Source organism: Panicum virgatum, chromosome 5K (assembly GCF_016808335.1).
Source record: "Panicum virgatum strain AP13 chromosome 5K, P.virgatum_v5, whole genome shotgun sequence".
In the NCBI taxonomy this organism is placed as follows: Eukaryota; Viridiplantae; Streptophyta; class Magnoliopsida; order Poales; family Poaceae; genus Panicum; species Panicum virgatum.
Window position 1 is genome coordinate 19,165,484 of NC_053140.1, and position 14,817 is coordinate 19,180,300.

At 43.7% G+C, this 14,817-nt stretch overlaps 2 protein-coding genes across 2 annotated transcripts; one reads left to right on the forward strand and one right to left on the reverse strand.

The window, feature by feature from the left end:
- The first annotated feature begins 3,192 nt into the window (after positions 1-3,192).
- Positions 3,193-5,892, forward strand: LOC120706834 (transcription initiation factor TFIID subunit 13-like). The gene is made up of 5 exons (XM_039991563.1): positions 3,193-3,795; positions 3,922-3,959; positions 4,207-4,266; positions 5,188-5,262; positions 5,338-5,892. Exons 1-5 carry the CDS (start codon positions 3,615-3,617, stop codon positions 5,524-5,526), a joined length of 543 nt encoding a protein of 180 aa, XP_039847497.1. The 5' UTR covers positions 3,193-3,614; the 3' UTR covers positions 5,527-5,892.
- A 482-nt stretch (positions 5,893-6,374) lies between these two features.
- Positions 6,375-8,583, reverse strand: LOC120706833. The gene is made up of 4 exons (XM_039991562.1): positions 8,267-8,583; positions 7,595-7,677; positions 7,026-7,505; positions 6,375-6,954 (listed from the first exon to the last, which is right to left on the reverse strand). Exons 1-4 carry the CDS (start codon positions 8,468-8,470, stop codon positions 6,597-6,599), a joined length of 1,125 nt encoding a protein of 374 aa, XP_039847496.1. The 5' UTR covers positions 8,471-8,583; the 3' UTR covers positions 6,375-6,596.
- Between the last annotated feature and the right edge of the window lie 6,234 nt (positions 8,584-14,817).

Genomic DNA, 14,817 nt, shown 5'->3' on the forward strand with positions numbered 1-14,817 from the left:
AGCAAAACCTCTTCTCATTGCCCATTGAAGCTGACCCAAGCAACAAGTTCCCCATAATATAGTATGCTGATGATACAATCATAATCATGAAAGCTTCTCAGAGAGAGTTGTTCTACCTCAAAGGATTACTGCAATCATTCTCTGACTCTACTGGACTCAAGATTAACTATGCCAAATCCAGCATGGTGCCTCTTAACATAACTGATGATCATGCAGAAATGCTAGCACAAACATTTGGTTGCAGGTTGGCAACCCTACCTTTCACTTATCTAGGGATTCCACTGGGGACAACTAAGCCAAGAGTTGATGATTACATGCCACTAATGAACTATACTGAAAGAAGATTGTCCTCCATATCTTCAATGTTAACTTATGCAGGATGGCTCCAACTGGTTAATTCAATCCTGTCTTCTCTACCAACTTACACAATGTGCTCTTTGGACATCCCTGTAACTGTGATTGAATATATTGATAGAGCTAGAAGACTTTGCCTATGGAGAGGCTCAGATATTAATGCAAAAGGTAAAGTTTTGGCTGCTTGGAATAAGGTCATGAGGCCGAAGAATAAAGGAGGACTTGGAGTGGTAAATTTGAGAGCACAAAACAAGGCTTTACTCTTGAAGCATCTAGACAAGTTCTACAACAAAAGGGGCATTCCCTGGGTGAACATGATCTGGCATTCACACTACTCAAATGATCAAGTTCCACATGCAAGCACCAACAAGAGTTCCTTCTGGTGTAGGGACCTGCTCAAACTCTATGATCACTTCAGAGGTGTTGCAACTTGTCAAATAGGTGATGGCACAACCGTCTTATTCTGGCATACATATGGAATGGGCATTGTCTTCAGCAAAAATTCCCAAGGCTTTTCACCTATGCTAAAATTGACAAAATTTTAGTAGCTGCTTTTCTCAGAAACAACGTTATCAATGACCAGTTTTTCTTGCCTCTCTCTGAGGAGGCATTTCAGGAATACCAAGAGCTCCAGACTATAATACAAAACTTGCAAATTCAAGAACACAGTAGGGACAAGTGGACATATATCTGGGGATCTGCTCAATACTCCTCCAAAAAATTCTATATATACCCTTACAAGAATGTCCAGTCTCCTCCTCCCTTTCTGTGGATCTGGAGCTCAAAATGCTGCAACAAGCTGAGGATATTTTCCTGGTTGTTACTAATGGATAGACTAAATACTAGAAATATCCTCAAGAGAAAAACTTCACCATTCAAGATTCAAACTATAATTGTGTGCTGTGCTCCAGTAATACTGAAGAAACTGCATATCACCTCTTCTTTAGATGTCCATTCAGTAAAGAATGTTGGCAGAGGATTGGTCTGCAATGAAATTCTCTACTTCCTTTCTATGATATGCTGTCAACTTCAAAAATCAGTTTCCATAAGTAGTTTTTCATGGAGGTCTTTATCGTCTCAACCTGGTGCATCTAGAAGCAAAGGAATGGCTTTGTCTTTGATAACCGGCCACCCACAATCGGCAACTGGAAGAGCAAGTTCATTCATGAATGCTTTTTGCAGGCTTATAGATTCAGTCAAACTCTCAAGTCACCTTTCTTCGAATGGGTCAATTCAAGGATTTAGTCAATTATACTTGTATAATACACAATCTGTTTTCTCTTTCTGTTATTTTCTTTAGCTCTTTCACAGCTTTATAGCAGCTCAGTAAATTTTTCTTTACTTTCATTTTTATTTTTAATAAAGTTACAGGGACCTCCCCTTAAAAAAATAACCAAAATAATCTCGGTCAATTGAGTTCCAGACCTCGAGGCCGTGTTTGGTTGGTGTGAAATTTTTTTCACGAAAAGGGAATCTTACATGCATGGAGTATTAAATAAAATCTATTTGTAAAACCTTTTCACAGATAGGTGCAATTTTGCGAGCCGAATCTAATGAGCTTAATTAATCCATAATTAGATACAGTAATACTACAGTAAACATGCTCTAATCATCCTCCAATCATGCGGTCAAAGGCCTCATTAGCTACAGTATTGCTACAGTACCATGATTGTGGAGGTGCTTTTGTAATTAGACTTCATTTAATACCTCTAATTAGTGGTCAAAGTTGTAAAAAGTTTTCGCGAAATTTTTTTCGCCCACATCCAAACACGGCCCGGGTAACCGAAATACTCGAGATATCTAAAATTTGACCCAATAACGTATTTGGCCCTGCCCAATACGAGGTTCTAGAAGACTACTTCTAGGTTCCGCATAAAGTACTAAATGAAGTCTATTTGTAAAACCTCTTCAGGGATGGGTGTAACTTTTCGCGACGAATTTAATGACAGTAATTAATCAATGATTGGTTACAGTGATGCTACAGTACCATCCTCAAATCACGCGGTCAAATGTTTTATTAGATTCGTCAGAGTTTCTATCGCAGAGTTCTGAAGTTGGTTTTATAAACTGAGTTTGTGTGTGACACCCCTAGTTGGCGGTAAGTCCCGGAGTAACCAAACACGGCCATAATCAAGGATTACATTACCGGCGATACATCATTTATCAGTGAGCTCCGGTAACGAAAATCGGTGAAAAATCGCCAAAACCGATCTGTAAAAGGAGCCAAATTAAAAAAAACGAAAATCGACAATTTATCGTCGATAATCGATGGAAACCGAACGATTTATCGCTTCGCCTACTGAAAATATGTTTTGCCAGTGGGAAAAATATAAAGGTTTGATAGCATTTAATTTTTTTAGTTTATGTATTGCATTATATTAGATAAATTACACATATATGCACAATTTTGCATATGGAATTCCCTAAGAAATAAACATGTTTACATATTTTGCCCATGAAATTGCATAAAGCACATGAATTTGCACATGTATACAAACCACGAAGTGCATAGTCCATATAAACAAACGAGTGCATAGTCCATACAAACTTTATAGTTCACATAGACAAAAGAGTGCATCGTTCATACAAACCTCATAGTGCATAGAAAACAAGAGTACATAGTGTATACAAGCCATGTACAAACTAGCAAGCACATAGTCCATACATGAAGTCATTCGGCATATCAATTTAATCATTCTTCGGTCTCTTCTTGCTGGTACGTGTGATATCCATAATAATATTCCTAAATATTGAAATGAACTCAAATAAAAGGGAAACACATAATGATAAAATTATAATATAGGTACATATATACCTAATTCACCGATCTGACCATAATAGCTATTCCGACCAGCCCACCCAACCACCAGCCCGATTCCCCCACCCGATCCCTGCCGCCGCCGCCGCACACCTCCCATCCGGCATCCGCTGACCGCCGCCGCTCTAGGCTAGCAGGCCCAGACCGCATCGCCACAGCTTCGTCGCCTCCTCACGTGGGGGGCAACGCCTGCCGGCGCACCTCCTCTCGAGCCGACTGCGCAGGGAGCCAGAAAAGGGCCGGCGGCATCTGCTCGACCCGCCGGCCGCCGGCCTTCGCCCCCCCCCCCCCCCCCCCCCCAGCGGCCGGCGACGGCTCCAGCGCCCTTGCGAGTTGCGGCGCTTGTTGAAGGAGAGGCCAGGAACAAAGAAGTCTACGCCTGACGGTGGAGAGCCGAGATCCGTTGATTTCCCCACCATTGTACTCCACGGCCGGCGCAGAGATGCAGAACCCCGCGACGCCCGCCCCGGCGGCGGCCCCGTCCAAGGGCAAGTCGGCGGCGGCGCAGGCCGCGGTCGCGGGCCAGGGCCAGGGCTCCTCCTCGCATCACCACTCCGCCGGCGCCGGCGCCGACGCGTCCGCCCCCACCCTCAAGCGCAAGCGCGGCGTCTTCCAGAAAGACCGTATGTGACGCATATAACCCCCCAAATTTGGCTAATTTTAGCCTTTGTTCTGTCTTTTGGGCATTTGATTCAGTTTCTGCTCATTCTAAAATTTGTGTGTTGTATTTTTTGTTGGCGTTCTTGCAGTGCAGCACATGATGTATGGATTTGGGGACGATCCAAATGTGAGTTTACTGAACTATAAGGATATGATGGGGACTATAATGCAGCTAATATATTTTAGATCAGGAATTTAGATATCAACTGATAATAGAAGGCTGTACTGATGATAATCTGCATTGAACCTTTAATTCTCAATGCTAATGTATGATGATTTAAATAACTTCCATGTAAAGGAAGAAGCACATAGTGTTTCCTTGCAAAAAGTTGAAATCTTCTTTGCTCATATATGTGTTGTTCCTGACTTTGCAGCCACTTCCAGAAACAGTTGCACTTGTGGAGGACATTGTTGTCGAATATGTCACCGATCTGGTAAGCTTATTATGCGTTTCTGTCTTCCGTGCAATGCCAAGGTCCAATGTTCACTATTTGTAAGGCTTTGTAGATGGGTGGTAAAAACGATTGATGCTTTGCCTTATGGCGATGTTTTAATGATTTAGAATGTTGAAATGTTATTCCTGTTCCAACGTTCATGTTTGTTACCTTCACTTAGTGTTCTGGTGTTCTAAGAAGACGGATTAAGTTTAGAACCACTGTGCATTGCCTCTAATCGAAGCTTCTGGAGTCATTATTTGCTATTCTTTTGAGATCTATTTTTGTCATATGCCTATGCAGTTTGTCCATTTTTTTTATAAATTGAAGAGTTATCATGTAGCTGGGTATCGAGTATGACTAATCTGCTGTGCCCAATGCGCTCTTTTATGCCTCAAATTGTATCTTTCATCATATAACTTTGGTAGTTGATGTTGTTTGAGCATTGCTTTGGATCAAAAGTTATACTATACATGAATTTGTCACATCAAGCAGTTGGCGTCAGGGCTTTGTCGAATGTGCCAGAATTTTGTTTGGCCAACTGCTATCATAGCTTACAGAGTGAAAATTTAATCGTGTCACATGGAGCCTTGATTTGCTAATTTGATTACTTTCTGAACGCATTATGTTTATTCATACATGATTTTGCTATATGAAAATTATGGGCTGTTTATTAACAGCCGGAACTTTCCCCATTTACCATCTATGCTCTCTGTTTTGAGCAAATTCATGTGCTTCAAATATACGCATTGGTGTGCACTACAGGTGAGTGTGGTTGAAACATCGAAGTAGATTGTCACTGTCTGCAAGTAGCTGCAACTTGGTAGATGGATAAAATCACAGGCACATCTGGCATATATATAGTGTACTATTATTTGCAGCTTCATCATTCACTGGATTCATAATGTGCCTTTTTCTCAGGTCCACAAGGCGCAGAATGTTGCCTCAAAGAGGGGGAAGCTGCTGACAGAGGATTTTCTTTACCTTATACGCAAGGTACATTTTTCTAACTCCACATTTGATTACATTGCTTATTTGCAGTGCAGCTCACATTTCATTGCTGGTTTTTAGGATTTACGGAAACTGCACCGTGCTACTGAACTACTCTCCATGAATGAAGAGCTCAAGCAAGCAAGGAAAGCATATAGACTGGCAAAAGTAACAACTATAATGGTCTGGTGGCCGTCTAAACATGGCTATAGTGGCCTTCTACTAACCTTGACTTCTAGACTCTATGCTAGACTTTCTGAATCAAATTGAAACAATTAGCGGACTCAACAATTAACACTACAGGTCTTGCCCAAACATGTTAACCCCAACACAGATGCAAACAAGTGCAAATAAGTGAAAAATACCATCAATAAATAGAGATAATAATAATTTGCTCGGCAAAATCCTAACCAGCACAAATGCACCGCAAACAAGTGCACTCAGTTTCTTGAGGCTTCTACTCGATTTTGGTTGGGATATCTCTGATTTTTCCAGTGGCTTCGTGGATACGGTGAGGATAGCTCGCCGAGAGTTTGGCTCGGTTTGGTCGTTGCTTTCCTTTGCTTATCGTGATGATATTTTGTAAACATTAAACTAATCAGCAGTATTTTTTTTAAAAAAACTAATCACCAGTAAGTATCACTATCGAAATCCTAATAATATTTTTTTAGGGGAGATATTTCTCGAGGATTGTATCAATAATGAAGTCCTAATCTTTTTTGTTATCAGAGTCCTGATGGAAGGACAGAAGCAGCGTGCATGCCTTCTCCGGGCTAGAACTCTACATGGGATTGCTCGGATAACACATCTACAAAGTCTAGAGAGATGCCCTCTCATCGTTAACATGGGTTGTTAGATTAAAAAAAGTCCATGTGGGGTACCACGGGTGTAGCCGACGGGTACAATTGCATAAGGTGAGAAAAACAATCCGTTTTTGGCAAAAACGTTCTCGAACATGCGATTTCCTGGGTCTACCCTCCCTCCCACCTCCCTAGGTGGGTCCAGCGTGAGGAGTATGGTAGGTCCGATTTGGGTGAGAAACGTTTTCGATTGTTTTCGATCTTTATAGTATAGATAGATACGCATTAATTGCCGGCAACTTGATTAGAGACGCAGACTCGATGATAATTAGATTTTATAGCATAGTTCTGAGATTTAAGGCAATAATTTACAGCATAGTTTCATAAAACTGACCCAGCTTTTCCTTCAAGTTGAGAGAGCATAGTCCAGGCAGCATAGCACTTCACGTCTCCAGCATAAACCTTGGCACCGAAGATAGAAGAACAGTAGCTTAACAATAACAGGAAAATGCAGAATGCATCTGTTTTGCAGTAGGATGACTAGCCGAACTTGCTTTGAATGTCAGTGACTTCGAGCTCTCCTTCCAAGTGTAACATCTTCGCCATGACCGCGAGCAGCTCGGGCCATTCGCAATACAGGATTTCCTCAATATCGTCATCGTTGTAATCATGCAAGTGGCTTCTTACATTTCTGTTGAGCCGCAGTAGATCGTACTGAGTCTTTTTGTACTCGTATTGAGAATTGACAAGCCACTGGTTGATCTGTGCATTTGCCCTGGCAGTATCCAGCCAATCATTCTCGTAGGGGAGCTTAGAGAGTATCTTATTCTTCTTTGCCTTGTTTGTACGACCAAGGGACTTGACAATCCTGTCGTGTAGCATCAGGAAGACCTCGGTGCTGCGAACACAAGCAGCAAAATGAGCCTTTGGCAACAAACAAAGACAGTAAAACTGGGTCGAAAAATTTACCGGTTTTCCATGGGCAGCAGCGCGGCATTGTTCACAATCAAGAACTCATCTTTCATTGTAAGGTTGTCATCTCCCAAGAGCGCGAGGAATGTCCTGTAATCCGGAGGCAGCTTGGCAACATCCCCACCGGCGATTGTGATCAATGCCTGCAGGACCTTGGACAGGTTCTTGTAGTCGTCTCTCACACGCTCGATGCTGAATCCTTTGCCACTGAAACTGGCCCCCCTCAGCTTGACACTCCCGGTGCTCCCGATCCAGACGTTGGACACCTGCAGAGGAGCGGTGAGGCACTTGCCAACCGAGTGCTGGCTCCTCAGTATCAACGCGAGCTTCCTGCTGATCCTGGTCGCGTTGTCGGATAATCGCCAGAATTTCCTCCTTGTTCCTAGCACCGGGACCTGGATCAGCATCGGGTTGGCCTTGGCGTAGCTCTTCGCGTCGCACAGCCCCTTGGCAGACGACTCGTCGATGTCCTCAGTGCTATGAACAAAGAGAGCAAAAATGAGTCTGTTGCCACAGATAGTAAAACTGAATAAAAAATAAGTGCTCTGACGAAGCAGCAATCTCACTTGTTTTGATACTGAGAAGCGGCTACTCCGTTGGCAAGTACTCCATTGCTCCACTGCAGGTGTCCAATGTTTGGACCAGCAACCTGCCGGCAATACCCAATCATGCACACGAAACAAAAAACATTCAAGTGAAAGAATTGCACAACCTGCTGTGGTCTCAGACACAAACAGATGGGTGTCCAGTAGGAACTAATCAGTTTCTTTTAGAGAAAGAAGAATCTTTTGCCTTTTTCTTTTTCTTTTTCTTTTTCTTTCTTTAAAAAAGAAAGTTCTCATGTCATGGGACGGTTGTTAAAGGATGAGATTCCTCATATTGCCTTTTCATCCTGAGAAGGCAAGATTTTACTGTAAATTAAATGTCGATCTTGATTGTGGAGCTCTAAGTACGTTGTCAAGGATTTAGCATTTTACTAAAATGGATTGGGACGGTTGGAACTAAGATTCCTGTTTGGAAGAGGAGGATCACTCTAAGAATTCTTAAGATTTAGCTCAAGTTTTTACACTAAGTCCTGGGGATTTGTAACCCCAAACTCCTCTTCCACTTCCAGACAGGGAAGACTGCCGACAGTGTGAGAACAAGCACATCCACAGCAGGGAAGCAGGGGAAGGAAATGAAGGAAGAACACTGTATGCTACTGCCAGTATTCTGTTACCATGGACGTGGATTCGAACCTGCGTCAGGGCGCCGCCGCCGACGGTGGCCGGCGAGACGCCATGGCGGCCTAGAGCCTGCTGATGAGGCCGTGGAGCAAAAGCAGGCGGATCATGGCTGTAATACTTCGGCTGGTAGTAGGGGTAGTGGCCACCGCGCCCGTGAGCCCTTGGACCTTGATGGTCTTCTTGTCCCTCGAAGTACCTGATGAGGGCGTTTCCCATGGAGGATCACTCTCTACCTGCTCCAGCTGCTGCTCCACTTGCTCACCTACCGAGCTTATAGCTGCGGCCAGAGGTTTCCTTAAGGGCTAAGGCCGCGTTCGGATGGTTGGCAGGTGGTACTGTAGGTACAATACCTACACGTATTGTGGTATTGTACGTATCTGAGTCCATACAGCTAACAGACGCTATAGTAACCAGCCGCTATCAGCCGCTACCAGCCGCTACAGTACCACATCGTCTCACAAAACACTATTGAATCAGCTGGTATAGTAAAATCAGCCAGAAAAAGACAGCAAGCTGCAAGACAAAGAGGCAGTGGGACTGCAAAAGAAGAAAAATAAAGGAGACTCGATCTGAGACCTTCAATCAGAGCGACTGTTCATGATGGGATGGCACAGGACGAAGCCTTCGGTTTGCTTTTGGTCACGATAATGTTGGTGCTGCCGCAAAAATCAGCCGATAATTCTCACATAATGAGACACGCTAAGGCTTTAAAGCTCTACTTAACTCCGGTGATAGTTCAAATCTCCAGGTTCGCGGAGTGCCAGACAGTTTTACCTATACTTGATAAGAGAATAAAATTTAATCAGTAAACAATAGGAATGTATCTGTTGGGATTCGGAAGAGTTACAAGCACCGTGTTCGGCTGTTGGGTAGGGCTCCAGCCCTACAGTACAGTAATTCCCTCTCACACCACTCCAGCTCCAGCCTGCAGCCACCAGCCAGGTAACAGTGTTTTTCTCTCAGACCACTCCAGCTCCAGCCTGCCGAACGCGGTGAAGGTGGCATCTTCTATAAGATCCGATACTTGAAAATAAGAAATTATCGGCTATTCTTCTGCATCAGATAAGATAATTGATTGTTTAGGCATATTCCATTGTTTATCGGCTAGAACAGTCGATTGATGTCATGAACCGTATTAAAACAAGTCCTTTTTTATAAAGAATTCCATCTAACTGATGAAATCTAATTTAACGTCACCATCGAAGGATCGGACCTAACCGAAACAGCTTACGATAGCAGGGCAATAAATTAAACAATACCAGCCAATAGATCTAATTATATCTAGGAACAAGATTGACACGTTTCAGGATTAAACAACTTATAAAAAATGTATAGGCTAAAAGATTAATATGATGTTAGATCAAGACAAGCCGATGAATTTTTGATAGTTGTTCGGATAAATTATGAGATCTATTAAGTATTAACAAGAGATCAAACGATACAGCCTTACGAGAACTTGATAGAAATCGATAACTTGTGAAATCTATTAAAACGAGTGCAGTGCGTGCACCACCGCGCGCGTAAACTGTTTGCTTGATTTCATTTGGGAATATATTTTAGTTTGGATTGAATAGATTGGGTTTTAATGAAGTAATATGTAGTGTATATAGTATAAGTATATATACTGTACTCCGAGTTATGTGGAAGGATAAGCATATAAATAAATATATACAAACATAGATAGCATATTCATATTAATCTTTAGCGGACCGTTTTTGCGGTATCATTGACTTTGGTCTGGCAATACCCAATGACCGATGGGTCATTGGCTTGGTATTTACCCCAAATACCACGCCGTGCCCACGCACCGGCCCGAGGCGAACTCTATCATCTTCGTCGCACATTCCATCACGTCAATTCCCCTACCCGATTCCCGTCAGAGCTTTCAAGCGGCCGACGACTCTAGCAGCTTTGATCGGTGCTCGTGCTTTGCAGGGTACCTACATGAGGTTGAACAGATCTCGTGAGGATGATATGGGGATGCTCTTCTCGGCGTTCGCGGTTGTTGTGGCTGCGCCGTGTGGTTGCTGGGCTGTCCATGGCCGCATGAGGCACCAACGCCGTCGTGTGCCTCACTGCCTACGCCATCCCCGTGCCTAGCAGCCACTCGACAGCCATGCCAAGGGATCGGAATTGGATCGAATTTTCAGAGAGCGGAAGGAGCAGAGAGTTGCCGGCCACCACCGCACCACTTGGGGCTCGACAGCCATTGCCACGGCCAGCGACCCCGATGTCATCGTGGTGCTGTTGGTGCCCTAATGGAATAGGAAAGGGGAAGGGATCGGAATTGGATTGGATTTGCAGAGAGCGGAAGGAGCAGAGGAGTCGAGCTGAAGGAATCGCATCGCCTGCAGAGGAAGAGGAAGCAAGATTCCAACGAATAGAACATTCCAGGCAAGTCAATGGGCTACGTTATGGATCACTATCGCTGGCTGGGTTTCCAGAAAATAGTAATTTTACTCGTCTTTATTAGCTCTTAGAATGCAAGACTAATCCATCCAAAAAAAAGTTTGCTTTTCTGGGAAAAATAATCAACTCGGATGCTCCTGGAAATAACATCTTAAACAAAATTTTGTGTATGTGTTGTTCGTGTAGGATGACTGGCCATTGACCGATGACAAAGCTAAAGTTGTTTATTTATGTTATGTATAATTCAGTTTTCACATGCAGAGCACGGGCTCTTGTTAAGTATTGGATCTGAAAATAAATAAAGCACTAAAAAGAGAAGTATGAATGGAGGGCAATTAAAAATTGTTGGTTTCTTCTTTTACATGATATATAGTTCATGCGTATCCAAAAACATCATATATTTTTTTAAAGTTTATCATAAGTCAAACTATCCTAAATTACAAACAAACACCATTATATATATTATGAAATATATTTTCAGATTTAACATCTTTGATGACTAATTTTGCAAGTACTATGATTCTATAATACATGCAATTCTAATAACTTTTTATGCCCATCTATATCTTCCTGTTGCAACGCACGAGCATGTTGCTAGTATATATAAAGGTGGGAATAAGAGAAGAAGAAAACCATAGTGATTTGCGAATGTACATGCGAGAATATTTATTTATGTAAACATACGCATGGAGTTACATAAGGGGATGAAGAGCTTTTCTTTTACATAGGTTTGCCTGGTTTATGTTCCATCCATAGCGATTGACATCATCATGGAGTTTGACAAGGGAACGTGCTACCTTGTCCAATGGATTTGCTGAGTCAGGGTCGCCAGTGTAGGTAGCTTCGCTTCTTTCCTCATCATTTCATTTGTTATTGTAGTAACTGATTGATATTGGTAGTATGGATGATGCTTCTTGACAAGCAGCACGTACAGTAGGCAGCTTTTTTTTTAACCTTTGATCTTGAAATCCAATTCCCTTTGCGTGAGGTCTTCACTTTCATCTGAGAACATGAGAAAAATCTCTGCTGTGAATAAGTCGCACTTAGCTTTAGCAAGAGCTTTGTTGTTGTAGTCATCCACAATTATGAGTTTATGACCTTCTGTTCTTCAAGGAACTCCAATGCTTTGTTGTTGGCACTATCAATTGCTTGTGCTGCTGTCTGTGCGTGGTCACCATAGAACTCCTTACTTTCAGGTAACAGTGTGGTTTTGTTTAGGATGCCATCTATTTCAATCTTTCCGAGATAATTGTTTTGGCCAACTTGGATTGCTAATTCTTGCTTTATAGATAATCCTATGGTTTCTGCAACCTGATCAAAAATTGTTTTTCTGCTGATATGCACAGTTGTAGGAACCTGTATAAAGAATCTAAGTTTAAGTGATATGGAAAGATATATGCGATTTTGTACAAAGAAAGTAGCAGCAGTGTCGGTGTCCGGACCTCGCGGTCTAGCACCAACTAGTGAGTATGCCGCGTGTCCCTTCCTCCAGATGGTTGATGCAAGAAAAAACACAATGACACCGGGTTTATCCTGGTTCCGGCCGACGATGCTGTACGTCCAGCAGAGGGGTATGCACTGTATTATTTGCACCTAAGTGCTCGTAGTAGGGGGTACAAGCTGTGGCGAGAGAGGGAGGAAAGCTCCCAAGTCCCTTGGTGCGTAGGGATTTGATTGAGGCAAGTGCCAATATCGGATGGGGTGTGAGTGTGTAGGGATGAGCGTGAGCTCTCATCGTCCTTCTTCGATCCGTTCCCCCTTCCTCCTTTTATAGACTCAAGGAAGTAGGGTTACATGCATGGGGATCAGTGAGGGCGTCTACTTCTCCCCCCGTGGTCCGGGGGAGAACAGTTGGTCTTCCCTGTCGCCGAGCGCTGTGGGGCATGGCGCAAGTCATGGCCATCGTCCTTGCGAATCCTTCCGCCCATGCCCGGAGCGCATCCTTGTCCTGTGGCACCAGTCAACGTCATGTGACGGCTGTAGAAGTGCGCGGAACCCCACGTTGGATGAGGTGAGGCGTCGAGGGTGCCGCCGCCCAAATCTTGCCCCAGTCAAGAGCCGTACTGCATTCGAGGGTCGCCGCCCATGCCCTCTGAAAGTCCTGCGGAGAGGAAAAGTACAAGGGGTAGGCGACACAGTAGCGGGGGGTGTCAGGAAAGTCCGCACAGGGCTCCACAGTCCCGCCCCTAGCCGGGAATAGCAGCACAGTGGCGGGTACAGGCTGATGAAATGCCGGTGTTGGCGCTCTTTAAGTATCCATTTTATCCCCTGTTTAACTTTGATAATGGCATGAATTTAATATCAAAATCACTAACCATCCTAACCTCGGCCCGATTATTGGTCGTTTTCACATTTGCACATATATTTTGGAGGTACTTCGTTTTTGCAGGTTTTTGACCAATTTTGGAGCATGAAACGACGAGGGCCATGATCACGGAATTACACGAAGAAAGACGAAGGCCAAAGCCCAAACAAAAGACCAAAGGCCATGACGACTAGAAGCCCGTTCATGCACATCCACCCTCCAATGAAGCCCAAATGATAAAGCCCACAAGATGAGATCGAGATACTTCGGGGCTAAGCAAAGCAAATAGAGATTTAAGGAAGGATTCTCCGTCCTATCCTTTCCCTCGAAGAAATCTCGAAGATAACGACGTCCAACGGGGTGCAATCGTGAAAGGCATAAACTCCAGAAGACTTGGGGAGAAAGGAGGACGCGAGGCAGCGAGAAAATGGGCCAGGCCGGCCGGCCCAGGCCCTTTTCGGGGAGTCTCGGCCTCCCCTTCGACCTAGTGTTTCCTGAGGCTATTTAAAGACCCCTCCCCCAGGCTCACGGAGAGGATCATTCGGGAGACGATGCCAAGGAGCAGAGAAGATAGAGGGACACCTCTCGGAGAGCCGAGGGTCGTGCTAGTTGTAAAGGGGTTTCCCTAGCCGACGTGGGAACCTTGCAAGGAAGACCATGATGGAGTTCTGGAGCTAGGATCATCAAGATCAAGGTAGGGCCCCGGTTGTGATCTTGTGATGTATAATCATTCATGGTGAAGTTACTTGTGATTCCGAATCTTTAGCGACCATGTTCTCTCTTTCGATTTCATTCTTTTCTTTGGGTTTGCTTCATCCTAGATCTATTATCGAGATAGATCGCTTAGCATGATCTTGTAGTCATGGTGGCTAGAGGTTCATGGTGGAATTACCAAAGGGGGTTCGACTTGCTTCTGGGTGCTTTCGTCCAAAGGGGGGCGTCGTGACAGGGCGTTGCTTTAGTAGATGGGGGTATCGAAGGATCGGATTGCAGATTTTGAGTTTAAAGATGCTTTTCATTGAGATTCACATCTGTCTTGCTTCACTACATCTGGCTTGAACTACAACATATGCATGATCTAGGTGATCTAGATTGGTTATCTCTAACTTTCTCTTGCTACCTTCGGTGTTTACTATTTTTAGTAGATTAGATTCGTTTTACACCACCTCAACACAAAGGATTCTCTATGTTAGTAGATTGTTTCTTGTATCTTTGGTTCCGTGGATTGATAAACCTTGGGGGAATACTCTAAGGGAAAAGCTACACGATCCCGTGCGCTTGCGGTATATAAATTGGGGCGCTAAGGAGCGTCAACAAGCTTTTCTGGCGCCGTCGCCGGGGAACCATCGATTTAAGATCCAATCTTACTTGCATTCATAAATATTTATTTTTCTTGATTTTTCTTTTTGACCTTTTTAGATCTCTTATTTTTTTGTGCTAACTAAAAAACGGATCTATTCCACGAAAATCAATCTAATCTAGAGTTTGCTTTATTTTGCTTTATTTTTCTTTTATGTTTTAGATCTTGTATATTCATCTTTTAGATCTCGTATATATTTTTCTTTTCACTAACCCCAAACAGGAGATGGACGGGAGCCTCTCCAACATACCCGAAAATTTTGTGGATGATCCAGAAAAAATTTACAGGCAAAGGAGACGAGAAGCACGATCAAGGAAGCTGGAACTAGTAGATCCAAAAGAAGAAGTCGCCGGTTCATCGTCTTCACGTCAAGCGACTCCACCGACAAGTCCAAAGGAGGCGCCACTTCACCAAGGGATGGCGCTACCGGAGCAGGAGCGTACGATTGGAGAGCTATGCACTCCGGACATTCGGGACTTGCCGATCCAA